This window comes from Mus pahari, chromosome 8 (assembly GCF_900095145.1).
Source record: "Mus pahari chromosome 8, PAHARI_EIJ_v1.1, whole genome shotgun sequence".
Classification (NCBI taxonomy): Eukaryota; Metazoa; Chordata; class Mammalia; order Rodentia; family Muridae; genus Mus; species Mus pahari.
Genome location: NC_034597.1, coordinates 106,109,949 through 106,126,895, shown reverse-complemented (window position 1 = coordinate 106,126,895; position 16,947 = coordinate 106,109,949). Strand labels below are relative to the sequence as shown.

General features: G+C 40.0%; 1 protein-coding gene across 2 annotated transcripts in view; it reads left to right on the top strand.

The window, feature by feature from the left end:
- Uggt2 (UDP-glucose glycoprotein glucosyltransferase 2) overlaps positions 1-16,947 on the top strand; it is a 123,073-nt gene that overhangs the window by 77,848 nt on the left and 28,278 nt on the right. For both annotated transcript variants that reach the window (XM_021203351.2, XM_029541886.1), the window contains 7 exons: positions 3,803-3,961; positions 4,507-4,592; positions 8,360-8,444; positions 9,255-9,337; positions 13,723-13,818; positions 14,701-14,785; positions 15,543-15,725. In XM_021203351.2, coding sequence (XP_021059010.1) covers positions 3,803-3,961; positions 4,507-4,592; positions 8,360-8,444; positions 9,255-9,337; positions 13,723-13,818; positions 14,701-14,785; positions 15,543-15,725 — 777 coding nt within the window. The remainder of the gene's footprint in view (positions 1-3,802; positions 3,962-4,506; positions 4,593-8,359; positions 8,445-9,254; positions 9,338-13,722; positions 13,819-14,700; positions 14,786-15,542; positions 15,726-16,947) is intronic.

The following is a 16,947-nucleotide window of genomic DNA, read 5'->3' as shown; positions in this document are numbered from 1 at the left end:
TGAGTTCGAGGCCAGCCTGGTCTACAGAGTAAGTTCCAGGACAGCCAGGGCTACACAGAGAAACCTTGTCTCGGAAAACAGAAAAAAAAAAAAAAAAAGAATGAGCTGTTTCACTTATTATATTGTTCTTTCCATCTCAAATTCATTTCTTACTTGATTCTTACTTTTTTCTTCCCACCTACTGATTAGGGTTGTCTCATTTTTTTTTTTTTTTGTTTTTCTAAGACTCTTAAGGTTTAAGATTTCTCATTCTTTTATTTGATATTGCATATATATATATATATATATATATATATGCAATATCAAATAAAAATATATCAAATAAAAATATATATTTATATATATATACATATATATATAAATATATATATACATATATGAATGAGAGGGGGGCATGTATTGTTACGAGCTTTCTTCCCTCATTAAACTTCTTTCACTGTGCCACCTTGTTTCATTTTCATTCAGTTATAAGAATTTTAATTCCTCTCATGAGTTCTTTGGTGACCACTTATTCAACAGTGTGCTTCTTGGTCTCCATGGGTCTGTGTATTTTTTACAGTTTTATCCTGTTGATATATAGTTTCACTGCATTGTTATCAGGTTTAATATAAGAAATTATGTCCATTTGCTTGTATTTGTTAAGACTTATTTATTCATTAAACTGGGTACACAAAGTCTCAGCTCACACATTTTAAGAATTTCAGTATTCTTGTGATATGTTGTTCCCTAATCATCATGAAGTGGTCTTCTTTGATTCTTTGTGTGTGTGTGTGTGTGTGTGTGTGTGTGTTTCTGAATATCTTACTTGTTTGAAAGGTCCTATTCCACCCTTTCACCATAACACTGTGTTTGTCCTTACCAGTACAAGTATGAGTCTTGCAAGAGACAAATTGTGGGTGCAGGGATCTTTTTTCAATGGCTTCTTACCATGATTTTGATTGTCAAGAAGGGAGTTTCACAGACCTGTAGGATGCAGACCCCAAGAGTCTTGTCTAGTTGAGATGCAGATCTGCTTATGACAACTCCTGTGTTGGTCTTGTGTTGAATCTGTCTTCCCAGCTTCGGTCTCTGCCCTTCCCTCCACTGATACAGATGCTGTGCAGCTTTTGCCTCTTGAGCTATTTCCTTCTTTTCTTCCCTCTTTCCAGTGCTTTTCTTCCCTATCTCTTGTTGGTGTTTAAGGTATGTGCAAAATTTCTGATACTATCTTTGGATTAAGCTGTTGTTCTAACTGATGGAATCATATATTAAAATATACTGGATCTTTCCAAATGTTGAAGTAAGAAATTTTCATGGACAACAAACTAACAAATATATAGCACTCTAAAAGAGATTGACTAAAATTTTGGAGAAATTAGTCCTTATTGCCTTCCTTCAAAACTGTTCCTTGCTTCTGTATTTGTCATCTTCATCATAGAGAAAGGCATGACTGTGCACCTGCAATACAAAGGCATAACTGTTTCCCTGTAGGGATTTGGTTCATTCTGTCATTGTGTGTACTTTTGCCTAATGACTTTTCCTTCTAGTGAAATCTCTATTGATCCACTCACATAGATCTGTGGGCTTTCCCTCTAACTGATCCCTGGTGCCATCATCATGAACTGCTATGCAAAAGGAAGAAGGCTAGAACTGTGCTGTGTTCATCATAAGAGATCAACCATTAGCTACAAGTAAAGAATAAGAAGATATAAAATAATCAAATGTGTAAAGAACGGCTTAGAAAAGAAATTTAGACAAGGAAAGACCTTTCGTCTTCATGACCAGTGAGATCTCTTAAAGGGATCTATTGGAGTCTCATAAGCAGAATAAACAGTGTGTATTTTTAATGTAACTTTAAAGATCCAAACCAAAACTGCGAAAAGTTTGCAATGGGAAAATTAGTAGCAGAGAGATACAGTGCTGCCTGACAGGGACAGTCTTGTCGTCGTTGGACAACGAGTACAGGGTAGCAGGACGCTCCTGCGGGGAGGGACACAGCTCGTGGCCTCTGCAAAATACGTGGATGAGCAGTGACTGTGACTAGAACACAGGGTCCTCGGCTGTCACAGATGAGGGAGTACTCAGGAAGAACTCTAGAGTCTGCCTCTTAGAGTCTTCCATCTAGGACTGACTCTGCTATTTCCATGGTGTAATATAACATTTAAAGTATCTGTAACTATGCCAGAATGTTTTCAAGTAATGCGTAGAACCATATCCTGGAGTACAAAGATTAGGTAAAGAGCAGAAACACGGAAAATGAGCTAACCTTAGGCATACTTTGAATCTCAGCATTTTGACGACTGTGGCAAGGGGATTGTTTTAAGCTTCCGGCCAACCTGGGCTACATAGCCAGAGATTCGGAAGCTACTATAGTGCTTGTGTATAAACATTTCTTTCCTAATAACTTATCATAAAATTGTGGTGCTTGTAAAAACAAAAATAACATCTTTTAACTAAGTTCCTCCCTCTGAATTTCTACCATTTTTAAAAAGATGCTTTAAGGGTTTTGCATATACTTAGTATATGAAGTTCATTACTAGATTAGCAAAAATTAACAAAAAAATTCAGAACCTTAAACTTGATTAAGTAAATGCTATCTGTGAAGTGTTTTCCTTTAAAAAATACACAACTATATATCACACAGCATTCTAGTTACTTCTGAGATAGTTACACCAAAGAAAAATAACTATATAATTTTGAATATTTACAAAGATTACAGAAAATATTACTCATCACATTACAATAGCATTGAAATCTTCCTGTTGTGAAATATTCTAAACATTAACACCATCTACGCTCTTTATCTTGCTTACCAAAATTTCCAAACTGTAAAATTCATATACAATTTTGTTTATGTTCATATTGCATCATGCTCTACATGTGAGGGAGAGAAAAGGGTTAATCTATAAAGAAGAAAATTTACAAGGTGTTGAAATGTTCAAGCCTTTAAAAAATATATTGTGAATGGCAGTCACAATGGTATATACCTAATTGTCCAGGCTACCTGAGAGTCAGAACAGAAAGACAATGAGTTTAAAGCCAATAGAGTACCATACTCTATTCAGTGAGAGAGGACCATAGTCTATTCAGTCAGAGAGAGAGAGAGAGAGAGAGAGAGAGAGAGAGAGAGAGAGAGAGAGAGAGAGAGAAAGAAGCACAACCTATTCATTGAGACCCAGTGTCAAAACATTCTTGGAGACATTGATTCTGAGAAAACTGTGTTTAATGAAAACAAAAGCTATGCATACTTGCTTGGATAAACCCATAAAAAATTCAGTGTGTTCATGTTTAAATGAATGCAGGTACTTTCTCTTCTTTCTGCTTTGTTCTGCTATGGAAAGGTTGTTTTTTTTTTTTTTAATACATGGCATTTACTTGTAATTAAAAAATGAAGATTGATTTTTTTTTTAATTACAAGAAAGCCAATAGATGATAACTTGCCTTACATTCCTAGTTTGAAATGAATGCTACATAAAAGTTGCAAACTGAAACTATATTTTATAACTGCCCCACATACATCTGCCTGGAAGAGAGCTTCGGGTACTGCTAGTTATGGGTCACCTTTCCAGACTCACTGCCTTCCTACTTGCTGTTGGTGGTGCAGACATCGTGAAATTAGGAAAGACCTGGCATGGAAATGAAAAAAATGAGTCATGACCGTTTATCTTGAAAAAATTAGTGGTTGGATCAGTTCACTTATGTGTTTAAGAAAGACTTGAAGTTATAAACCAAAGAATATTGTTTTAGTTAAGAATCATCTTTCTTGTTCATTATAAAATTTATAGGATTCATAATACCCAACCCATAATATGTTCCCCCCCAGACTGAGAGAAGTGTTACAGCAGAGTATGAACTAGAGTATCTGCTACTTGAAGGACATTGCTTCGACATGACCACAGAACAGCCCCCACAGGGTCTGCAGTTCACACTGGGCACAAGAAGCAATCCTGTTGTAGTTGACACAATCGTGATGGCCAATCTCGTAAGTATTCTAAATATTGAATTAATGCTATTTAACTTTGGAGGGAAATTTCTTAAGTTTTCCTGTTAGTGAAGATAAACTCCTCTCTGCTCTTAAGATTTATTTTACTTTCATTTCTGTGATGTGTCTATGTAAACAGCTGTCACGCATATGCAGGCGCCTATAGAGAAGATAGCACCGAACCCTAGGGGAAAGTCTAGGTGGCTGTGAGCTGCCGAACCGTTGCTAACCACTGGACAGCTCTCCAGCCCCTAATGTTGAATCTTTAAGTACAAGAATTGCTTTTAAAAATTGGAAGAATTGAGTCAGGGATGATGAAGTCCAGTCTCAAAACATGGAAAAGCCATACCTCTAGAATATGTTTACCTCTAGAATATGTTTTTATAGCTTTTTGTAAAATCTTCTTCCTTGGAATTCATTTCTCGAATTTTCTTCTTCTATCCCTAACAAATATTTTTCTTGGCTAATTCATTTATAATCTTTAGTGAATAATTGGATATTCTTACTTATGTAAATGAATAGTTTCCCCCCTTTCATCTTCAAAGGGATATTTTCAATTAAAAGCAAACCCAGGTGCATGGATACTAAAATTACGTGAAGGAAAATCAGAAGATATTTATGAAATAATTGGGTGAGTGATCCAAACCACTTTTAAAGCTTATATGTAAATACTTGTTTAGTGTTACATATCAGATTATCAAAATGGTAATTAAAACTGTTTTGCTTAAAAACTATTAGATCTGGTTTTATACAGGATAACAGAAAAAAAATGGCTTTTCAGGACTTATCTATTCCATAGGATTTTAGCTACTATCCATGCACAATAGTGAGATACTAACACACAACTGTGGCAGAAAATAAAAACAAGTTCATAGATGACAATAGGAAGGATGGGTTCCTATAACCTGCCACCTCCTCCAACTGCTTACAGCATAACCTTGAAAACTCCTTTATTTATCTGGTATACTAAGAAGTAAGCACAGTCTTCTTAGAGGCAAAAGGGAAGGGGAGGGGGTCGAGGGGAGATAACATTTGAAATGTAAACAAATAAAAATGATTAATAAATAAAAAAAGAAGTAAGTACAACTTTGCCCTGGACCCCAAAACCAAGCCCACCCCCACAAACCTTCCACCTGAGAAGGTCCTCATAGCACCAGACTTTAAGCTATAACCTAAAACTAAGCCTCTAGGCCTTGTCACCAGGTGGGTGTCACAATCTCAACATCTAGATCTATCTGGTATACTCAGCCTTTATGTCTGACCCACTATGACGCCTACTCAAGAAATTACTATCAGTCAACTCGTCCCTCCAAATTCAGACTCCACTTCAAAGAGGTTGAAGAGCTGTCTCCCAAGAGTAACACATAGAACAAAGCTAAGAATTTTACAGAAAAAGAATTACCTTTTCATGATTCCAAAGTAAGAAAGCAAGAAGCAGCCACTACCATGATATACACCAGTTGGATTTCCAGGCCTAGAAAGATAAGCAAATGAACCATAAGATTTTCTGTAAAGCATCATGTCTCAGTGGCTGTGCTTATTGGAAAAAAAAAAACTATCAAAACAGCAGCACAATTTCCCCTTCAAGTTCTAGGTTCCATGAAAATTTATCCATTAGTTCAGCAAAATCTAGCAGAATCAGCCAGAACCATAGCTGCAAGAGAGTCTAGGGGAGAGCAGCCACCACCACCACTGCTGCCACCATGAAGAGGGAGGAGGAGGAGGAGGAGGAGGAGGAGGGAAAGAAAAGTTTAGTAAGACATTTATGCTATCTCCTCCAAGGCTCAGGTAACATAGCAGAAGAGAAATCAGAAAGAATACTAAAGCCAGAAGATGGGGAGAAGGGGCTGTGACATGTCGTCTCCTGGGCAGTTCAGTGTATTCGTTATTTTTCTGTTGCTGTGATAAAACACCATGACCAAGAGACTTATGGAAGAAAGTTTATTTTGGATTATAGTTCCAAAGGGATAGAACTGTGTTGTGGTGGGAAGCAAAGCAGCCAGGGTAGAAGCTGAGAACGTTCCTTGTCCTCTGTATAGTATAGGAAACCCATGGTTTCCTCTCGGCCACCTAGTTTCTGACAGTAATGACTCTGAGACTGATTACTTATTAACAAATGCCAGGCCATCAGCTTCAGCTTGGCTTGTTCTCTGGCTTGCTCCTAACTTATTGCCCCTTTTATTCTAACCTGAGTTCAGCCATGTGGCTGGTTTTGTCTTCTCCTGAGAGTTCCTGGGGTGAACCTCCTTTTATTCTTTCTTGAGTTGAGCTACCTGCTATTTTACATCCATCTCCTCAGGATCTGATTTCCCACACCTCTATTTCCCAGAATTCTCTCTCTCCCTGCTGGATGTCCCACCTCCTATGTCCTGCCTCAGTTCATTGACCATAGGCTTTTTATTGATAGATGATGCTTCTAAGAGATTCTCCCTATAGTCCTCAAACATGAAACTGATAGAGCCAACTAGAAGAGGCATAAGACTTTAAACTCTTACAGACTGCCCCCAGTGACATTGTTCCTCTAGCTCTCCTCCCTCTCCCAAACAGTACTCCCAGCTAGGACCACATATTTCCACACAGGAGTCTATGGGGCACATGTGTCATTATAGCTGTTGCAGTCTGAGCATTCAGCACCTGGGTCTACATAAGAATGAGCCTCTCAGCCCCTACATGTGAATGGAGGAGCCCAGGTAGCCTTACCTCTACCTCTCAGGGACACACTGTGCTGTTGCTTCAGTTGTATATGCACAGATGACCCCACTGTGCCAGTGGACACTCCTAGTCCACAGGTCTCTCAAATGGCCGTGGCTAAATTACATGGTTCACACAACAAAACCTAAATTCAAGGATCTGGAAAAGGACAGGTAGGGAAAAAGGGACGCTATTAGAGATGGGAGGGAGATGAGGGCTGTAGCAAGGATTTAGTGAAAAAACATGTGTGTGTGTGCATGTATGTATGCATGTATACACACACACACTAAACTATCAAAGAAATAACTTAATTTTATGGTAAAAACATTTGTAGATTCCTGCAGTATCTGCAGTATACTTCCACCAGGCTAGTGGTAACGAGGGACCCCTGGTCTGATTACTTCTCGTGTGATAGCCCACTCTGTTGGGCAAACTTATTGCAGATCAACATGAAGATGAACGTGTTTGAAAGAATGCTGTTTAGATCAATTAATGATTTTATGGAATTTCTGATTTGAGTTAAGCAGTTTTAGGAAGTTAATTTGATTTAAATTATTTGGCGAAGTTACAGTAGTAGTACATGGAAAGTTTAAAGTTAGAATCAAGAATAGAGTGTGCCCCTTCCGCATAGACTGGCAAGGGCTGCCAGAGCTAGGGAAAGCAGTAGAGTGAGCTCTTGTGCATTGCAAGCACGCAATTGTAGGAGAAAGGAAATCCACCATAAAGAGGAAAGTTATAATTCTAGTATGAATGTAAAGCAGAGAAGAGATAATTACTCAGTTTAATCGATCAAGACTTCAAAAATAAGATGTAAGATAGATGATGACTAGTTTCTTGGTAAATGCAAATTGTTGTCAGCCAAGCATAAGAAAAACCTGCTACTATAGACTTGGCTTGCTTAAACTTTGTTAATCAGAAACAAAAGAATTACTGCTTTAGGGTTAGGTTAAACTTGTGAAAAGAAAGATAGATGGGGAAATGTTTAGTTAGACATGAGTTTCAAAAGAAGAATACATAATCAATAATCCTGTTGTAATTTCCTTTTGTGTAATGATTTAAATCTATTTTTGAAGACTATGTTTTTGTGGTAGTTGTTTTTAGAGACTATGTAACTTGTGGCTATGAGGTAATTTTCTTCTTACGTAGAAAATTCTCTTAGGTGGTATGAAAATATTAAGAGACAAAATAAAGTTGTTGGAGTCTGCTTTGCATCATCCACTCGGAGTGTGGGTATGCGTGTGTGCATGTGTGTGTGTGTGCGTGCATGCGTGTGTGCATGCGTGTGTGTGTGCATGTGTGTGTGCGTGGGTGTGCGTGTGTGTGTGCGTGTGTGTGTGTGCGTGGGTGTGTGCGAGACTTCTCCCTTTCTTTTCTCTAATCTCTATCTGTCATAGGCAGCACACCCCCCCCATCAGTTGCTATCTGAAGCGACCCCTGTCACTCAGCTGCTATTAACACCAATCACAGTCACTGATTCCACACTCACCACCTTCCTTGTTTTGCCCTGTGGTATTCAAGCTGGCCTTTGACAGATAATCTTAATTTATATTAATAGAACCTTAATTAAATATCTAATTTTAATGGTTTGGCATATATATAATTTGAACACATAACACAAACAATCTTATTGTAAAGGAATTGTTTATATAATCACAATTATGGTGTATTCTTGAATAAACTATGGACGTTTTTGTTCTTCTACCTCAGGCATGAAGGAGCAGAACCTGAGACTGACAATAACAATGTCATTGTTGTGTTAAACACTTTCAAGAGCAAGATTCTGAAAATACAGGTGTGTGAAGCTGAAGCTTCTGTAAGCTTTCATGAGCACCGCTTTTCCTCTTTGTATCAACTAAAAATGTGTTCCCTAAATTCTTGCATTGTAACTCAGTGAAAAGAAGGAAACTTTAAGTGTATGAAAGGGAAGCTTGAGACAAAAGGGTGGGTTTTTGTTGTTAGATTTTGTTTTATTAGAATATTTACTGTCTCTACAGCCAGAGTACTGCACGCCATGTCAGCCTCTGCGGATGGGCCAGGGCCAGGGTGAAAAGTTAGTCCTGAGAAGAAACAATAGCACTCGTCCCTTAGAGAGACAGAGAATGGGTATCATATTGTTCTTGCTGGTTGGTCATGTTTTGTTTTGTTTTGTTTTTTAAATAGAGTCTCATATGTAGCCCTGGCTGGTCCATAATTTGCTGTATGAAGCAGGCTGGCTTTAAACTCAAAGAGATCCTCCTGCTTCTAGTTCCTGAATATCCTCTGTCCCTTGTCCCTTCTTGTTCCTCATTAGCCACATCACAGACCTTTTATGTCTTTTTTTTTTCTATTAGAAATAGAATTTTAACAAAACCTTTTGAATACTTATTATTTTTAATTGCATGTGTCTGTGTCGTGATCAGGGCGTGGGAGTGCGAGCCAACACCTGCAGAGGTGGAGGCATAGCACCCCGTGGGAGTTGCAGCAAGCTGCAGAATTGATACAGCAAGCTGCAGAACAAGATTTGTTAGCTCTATCTTACATTTCTGAAGGTTTCTTGCTTTATATGGCATAGTTTATAATTAATCAATTAAATTCTAAATTTTCTCTTTGCCATATTATCCAGGTAAAGAAAAAATCAGGTAAAATTCAAGAAGATGTCCTTGCTGATAAACATGAAAATAGAGGCATGTGGGATTCAATTAAAAGGTAATTACCAATAACTGGCAATATTTTAATGGCGTGACTAGGTTGATAGATGAGGAAACCTGCAGGTAGCAAGGAGCTAAGTAAATAAAGCACAGACTCTCCCTCGCAGGAGCCGCAGGAGCTGTGAGAGACATAAGAGAGACGTGAGAGAGACACGTAAAAACCAGGAGCTGGCAGGAAAGAGGCTGATGGGGGAAAGCAGTCAGAACACAGTATGTGCAGGCATAGAGCTGCCAGAGAATGGTATGGACATGTGTGTGTGCGTGTGCGTGTGTGTGTGCGCGCATGTGCGTGCGCACCCAGGTTATAACTGGTGGATCCAAGGACAGACAGCTAGGTGCTAAGAGACCTCAGGCAGCAGTGAGCACAGCGGGGACACTCAGGAGACAGCTTCGTGAGACAGCTCATTTTAATAGAGCAAGCAGATGCCATAAACCTTCAGGGGTGAGTAGGGGCCATTGCTGTTGGGGTGCGTGTGCATCACTGGCTTGGGCCAGAGCAAGCAGACGCCATAAACCTTCAGGGGTGAGTAAGGGCCATTGCTGTTGGGGTGCGTGTGCATCACTGGCTTGGGCCAGAGCAAGCAGAGTCTATAAACCTTCAGGGGGTGAGTAAGGGCCATTGCTGTTGGGGTGCGTGTGCATCACTGGCTTGGGCCAGAGCACTGAGGATGCCTCATTTGCATAAGGAATTCCACTGCTGGACATGACCTTGTAAGAGGGAAAAAAGTTTAACCCGGCTACCAGGCTGTGTGATCTCCAGTGGGCAAAGGCTGCATAGGGCACAGGGCTGCGTGTGCCGGAACATACAAGCCTGGCGTTGGGGTGGGCATCCTGCTCCTGCCAACCTCAGGACGAGATTTCCAGGGGTTGGACCCACCGTGACCCCATCTTACCCCAGGCATACCCCTCCCAGTCCCATGGCTCTGACTCCACATACATGCATACATGTGTGCATGTATGCACATGTGTACATATGTGTGTATACATATATCTCCAGCTGAAGGAACCTCAGGAAAGACTTCATAGAGTGTGGCTAAGGTTTTTCCTACTGGAAAGATGATGTTCAAAGGTTGTGGTAGAGTGAAGGCACCTTGTTAGTTGAAGAAACAGTAGATGTGATCCTCAGAGAGCAGAGGTCATCCAGCATGGCTGAGACATGGTGTGTGGTAGCATGTGTCTGAGCTATGTCTGCGATTTAGGGCTTTGGGTGTAGGTCAGCAGTAGGATGTGTGAAACCCTAAGTTCAACCTCCAGCACCACAAAGGGGCAAGAGGGTCACCGACCTGGAAGAGAGGGTTTGGTCCATAGAACCCAATAATACAAGTCTAGACAGGACAGTGTCATTTGAATGGTATGGTCTGGGGACTTTGTCCATCTCCTAATTCTATGCCTTCTTTGCCTACCATTTCCAGGGAGTTTTTTTAAAATAAAGTTTTACAGTCCAATAGATAGCAGTTACCTCTTTGCCAAAATACCAACAAAAGTTCCATAGGTAATTCAGGGCTGAACCGTGACCAGGTTTCCCAGACTGAGCTGAAGACTGTGACTGTCCACAGTCGAGCCAGATGCTGTCCTGCAGAGCCTTGTCCCACATGGACCTCCTACAGTGAAATCAGAGGAAGAACGGCTCCCCTAAAACACCAACTTACAGCCAGGAGGGGAACGGAAGGCAGACTGACAAAGGAAGCTGTTTGCTATAGATCCTCTTGGTAGACACCTTTGAAAGTCTGTTTTAGAAATGTGAACCTTAGCCAGCAGGAGTGGCACATGTCTTAAATCCCAGCACTTGGGAGGCAGAGGCAGGTGAATTTCTGAGTTGAAGGCCAACCTGGTTTACAGAGTGAGTTCTAGGACAGCCAGGGCTATACATAGAAACCCTGAAAAACTAAAAAAAAAAAAAAGTGAACCTTTTCTAATTTTTTTCTGTTGCTGTGAAAATGCCATAATCAAGACTTAAGGAAGGAAAAGATTTATTTTCTGTTACTGCCAGGTTACAGTCTGTTACTGAAGGAGGTCAGGGCAGGAGCTCACACAAGAATGTGAGGCTGAAACCATGGAGGAGTGCAGCTTGCTGGCTTGTGTTCATGTTAGCCAGCCTTCGGGGCTTCCTGTGCAGGGGATGGTGCTGCCCACAGTGGGCTGGCCCTTTTTACATCAAATAATAATCAAGGTTATACCCCATAGGCATGCCCACAGGCCAGTCCTTCAATTGAGACTCTCTTCTTAGATGACTATAGTCTATGACAAATTCATAGTTAAAGCTAACTAGAACAGAACTTCCTTTGAGTTTATAAATGTCAACTTTTGGTCATCTTGATCAAAGATAAGAAACTTTAAGCCAAATAGATTGAACATCCTAAATAAATTTTGTTTTCCCACAGTTAGAAGCACTTCTACCATATTGGATTTGGCCCAGCTTGTGTCTCTTTTTCTATAGCCTACTCTATGATAATTAAAATTTACTTACTCTCCCATGTAGCAACTTTTTCTTCAGAAAATTACAAGAAAAAAAAAGATTTACAAAATACTGGTATTATAATAATTTGTACTTACCAGAATATTTTTAAATTTAACTTTTTACTATTTTATGTATGTGGATATTTTGCCTCTGTGTATATCTGTACACTATGTGTATCCTTGAAAAGGCCAGAACAGGGCATTGAGTCCCCTGGAAATGGAGTTAGAGGCACTTGTCACTTGCTCTGTGGATGTTGGGAATTGAACCTGGGTCTGCTGCCAGAGTAGCCAAGGCTCTTCAATGCTGAGATGTCTTTCTAACCCCAAATAAATATTTTTATAAAAGAAGTTGTTTTCAAATCTTAGTCACTATAAGTGATATGCTTATATAACTTAGATTCTTGAATTACATAACATAATCAATCAGCATTAATTATATATATCACGGATATCCCACATTAAGTTCTTTTGGGGTTTTTTTGGCAATTTTTTGTTTGCTTATCTGGTTTCTATCATTTTCTTTTGTTTGTTTGTTTGTTTGTTTCCTTTTATTGGAAATAGTTTTCCCCTCACATTCTGATCATGGTTCCCCTCCCTCTACTCCTCCCACTACCTCCCCTCTTCCTGTCCCATCTGACCTTTCTGTCTCTCCTTAGAAAACCAACAGGCTTCTGAGGGGTAGTAATACAGTAAGACAGAAAACTAACTCACAGGAACTGGACACCAGGCAGCCAGAAAGCAAAGAACAGAAGGGCAGTCACAGGAAACAGACACACACACACACACACACACACACACACACACACACACACACACCCGCCGGCTGCCTCTGTGAGCTCATAGGAGCTTTGCGTGCCTTGACGCAGAGGCCTGCTTTCTTAGTGTCCTCCATCCTCTTTGCCTCTGATACTCTTTCTTTTCTTTTCAGACAAGTTCTCTCACTCACTGAGTGGCAAAAGCAGGCCTTGAACTCATGGTCTAAGCAGTCACTTAAAAAAAAGTGTGTGTGAGTGTGCGTGCACTCTCGAGTGTGTGCCACAGGTGTGCCGTGTACTCAGAGGGCAGAGAGGGAGTCAGATTCCGTGAGGCTGGAGTTATGGGTGATTGTAAGCTGCTCAGTGTGGAAGCTGGGAACTGAACTCACGCTCTAGAAAAGCAGGACTTCAACCAGCCCACCAAGTAGTAACTTTTGTGTGTGATACTAGATATGTCATGCACAAAGCCAGTGTCGCACACACCCATCTATCAGTACAAGGGTCCTGCTCTGCTGCAGCTCACCATGTTTTCTGAAACAGGGTTGCTTACTGAGCTGGAGCTCCCTGTGTGCAAGACTTGCTAGCACTAAGTCCCCAGAATTCTGCTCTCCTCTGCCCAGCCCTGGGATCCCATTGCTTGACCTGGGCAGGGGGTCGGTCCACAGAGGAGGCCCTGTGCCCATTGAATCTTTTTCTGGACCTCTGCATGCATGTTTAAATCATGTTTTGGAGGCGCATGCTTTATGATCAACATCCACGCTCCTACTCAATTCCCAGAAACCCTGTTGTCCATGACTATCATTTCTGCTTAATGTATTGTTGCTTCCACACTATTGGTCTATTTAAGATCCAGCACATGAGTTATAAACATGGCAAGCTGTACTTCATTCTTGATTCTCAAAAGAACTCTTGGAAGTCACAAAACTTCATGTAAATATGGAGAATGGAAAAAGTTTAATTTCATTCCATGTCTAGAAAAGCTCAAAAAGCTCAAATGATACCCTCATATATAATATAATATAATATAATATAAATATCTCATAACTGTCAGCACAGATGGCTATTCAATGCAATGGTATTTTGATGCATATTATTTACATGTATACAGTTATAATATATACTAAATATATACTAATAAATACAATCCACTGTCGTGTATTTTTATTATAAGCATCACAAAAAGTCTGCATAAAGATGAAAAAAAGGAAAATGACATCCTGAACATTTTTTCAGTTGCTTCTGGCCATTTATATGAGCGTTTTCTAAGGTAAGTGAGAAGTTTCTCATATTTTCAGAAAGTTATACATTTACACAGATCAGAATTCAGCAAAATTAAAGAATGAACCACAAAAGGAAATGAACTTTTTTCCCATTTCTGCCATGGTATTAGCTTACTTTCATACCAGCCATTATTATTATTATTTATATTCTCTGCCAAAGACCCCTGAAGGAGCAAATACACCGGTTCTGTAAGTTCTTCTTGCCTAAATGTTAACAAGGTATACAGCAGTGAGCATCTTGCTTTTTTTATATGTAAGTTTTAAAATACATTTAAATTTTATTAATTTGGTTTGACTTAGAATAGTTTTAATTAATGTTAGAAGTGCATTATATTTAACAAAATAATGAGAAAAAATATATATTGTAAATTTTCCTTTCCCCATTAAGGAATATCATATTTGAAAAAAGAATGAAGTCGGTAGAGAAGAAGATGGTATCCAGAATTTAAAGAATATTTTTAAGAGATTATATAAAGGATCACAAAGATGCCTCAGAAATATCTGAATTATGGCCCTGATGCTTTAAAGAGTACTTTCAGGGTACTTGCTTCTCCTCTTTACTGAGAGGCCTGTGTAAAGCAACCATATGGCGTATTCCCAGAATGCACCAGTCCTTTCTCTTCTGAAGGCCTTGTATTGATCACACAGACGCAGAGTCAGACAGGGCATTAGTTCAGTGACAGACTGCCTCACAGTACTTCCTTGATATTTGTACCCTTACATCCTTATGCACTGCCTATTGTCACAGCCATAACGTCTGAAGGTGCTTCCGTTTAACTCTACATACTTCACAATGTGTGTTCATAATTAATCATTTAAAGGCCTTTGAATAAGTTACCTTATATTTGTTTTCATGTCCTTTTACTTAGGATTATGATGCTGTCTGTTCTGCGGAACACCAAAACACCAGTGAAGTTCTGGTTTCTGAAGAATTACCTCTCGCCAACATTTAAAGTAAGCACATTGCTATTTTACAATGTGGCTAAAGCTTGATACTAAATTCTTTGCTGCCATTGTAATCTCTTAAAGCATTTCTCTTTTCAATGTGAGGTTTTTAAATGTGTATTTGCCAAATAGGGCATAGGAATGGGAAACATATGGACTGAGATGATATAATACAGGATCCATCCTAGCAGATGCTATCACTAATTAGAAAAATCATTCTCTGGATAAAAAACCTTGCAGCACTTCATGGCAAAAGTAATGCCTGTTCAGAACAGTGTTTTCCTTTCTGATTTACCTTTTCTCTTGGTTTCTTCTTCGTACGATGCTTTAGTGCATAACATAAACACTGATAAGTGCACAAGTGTAAACCTGTAGCTTTGGTCTGTTCACAGTAGCCAGTATCTCCCTCCAGCCAGGTCATTGCCCTAACTACCTGTCTGTCTCAGTTCCAGAGGAGTAAGTCTGTTTGGGGAAGCAAGTTCAGCAAGCAGTGGGCGTGACCTGGAGCAGAAGGCTGACCCACAGCTTGAAGCAGAGAGGATACCACTGAAATGGCCCACTCTCTAAACACTCAACGCTCACCTCCAGTGACATACTTCCTCCAACAGACACATCTGCTGCCCCTCCCTCTCCTCCCTCCTTCACACACTCCCATTCAGCTTGGGAACAAGTTTACTAGACTAATATTTAAGCAGTTTTCAATTTCTTTATGATTTATAGTAAACTTCTTCTGAAATGTATTGTTTGATTTGTTATGTGTGTCTAGGAGGTAATTCCTCACATGGCTAAGGAATATGGATTCCAGTATGAGCTTGTCCAGTATAAGTGGCCCCACTGGCTTCATCAACAGACTGAAAAACAACGAATCATTTGGGGTTACAAAATCCTTTTCCTTGATGTCCTTTTCCCATTGGCTGTGGACAAGGTCATATTTGTTGATGCTGACCAGGTAACAAGAGTGGTTACTTTTATACTAAAGCTTGCTTTGCATCTAACTGAACATGAACATGAGGATTTGCATTGCTCACTGATTGTCACTGTTAGTTTGTAGACATCCGCGACACGACATTTCTTATATCCACTAAGTACCTTGAGTTTAAAAACACAGTAGCAGAGCATGGGCGGACGTGAAAGTGCAGCAAGACGCGCCGTTTGCGTACATATGGCAGCTCCTAGCTGAGACAGCCATCATTATTGTATAATTTGGCAAGTAAAACTAAGACTTGTGTCCATTATTCGTTATAAGAAGTTCCATGCACCTGTGTGGGTATGCACGGGTTTACCTCTGAGCTGCTGACTTGGTTAGCAGTGAGTGCTGAGTGTGGCCCTTCTCCCCTGGGCCCACCACCAACAGTGAAACCATGAGTTTCCATCTGTCCATGGCTTACTTAGGAAAGGCTCTAAATTTAGCTGGAAAACAATAAAAGCCACCTTAAATTTCAAAATCTGTATGTATAAAAGCTGTGGCTTTCCCATTAGCTCATTTCGGGTCAGTTGTCATCATTAATCATGAAAATATTTGAAAAGTGTACAGAATTTCTAATACAGGAATACTTAAGTGTATGTGTATATAAAGTGAATGCACAGGATACAAGTTACATATCAAGGACAAAGGTGTATTTTCAGGTTCTGTATTAGAATTTGCTGGTAAGCATGGAGTGAGGCAGCTTTTTTTTTTTCTAAGTCCAGCACTTGAGAGAGTGAGGCAGGAAGATGAGGAGCTCAGTGCAGAAGCACAATGAGGCCACCCTGAGACAAAAGCCACCTGGAAGGAGAGGAGAGCAGAGCAGAGAGCAGGACCCTTGCCTGTGTGAGGTCTAAGTCACTGCTGCAGGAGCTGACCTGCCTTCTGAGCCTGAGGCTAGGAACTATCTACCACCTCATTGTAGAACAGCAGGGGACTAAATGCAAGACTGTATTGCAGGCGCTCCTTTCTCTGGAGAGTCAGCCAGAAGCCTCTCTGGCTAAACTGGTTAACTCTTTGTGAACCAGAGATGAAGGAAAGGAAAGGGCTGGTGAGATGGCTCAATGGGTAAGAGCACCCGACTGCTCTTCCAAAGGTCCAGAGTTCAAATCCCAGCAACCACATGGTGGCTCACAACCACCTGACGCCCTCTTCTGGAGTGTCTGAAGACAGCTACAGTGTACTTACATATAATAAATAAATAAAT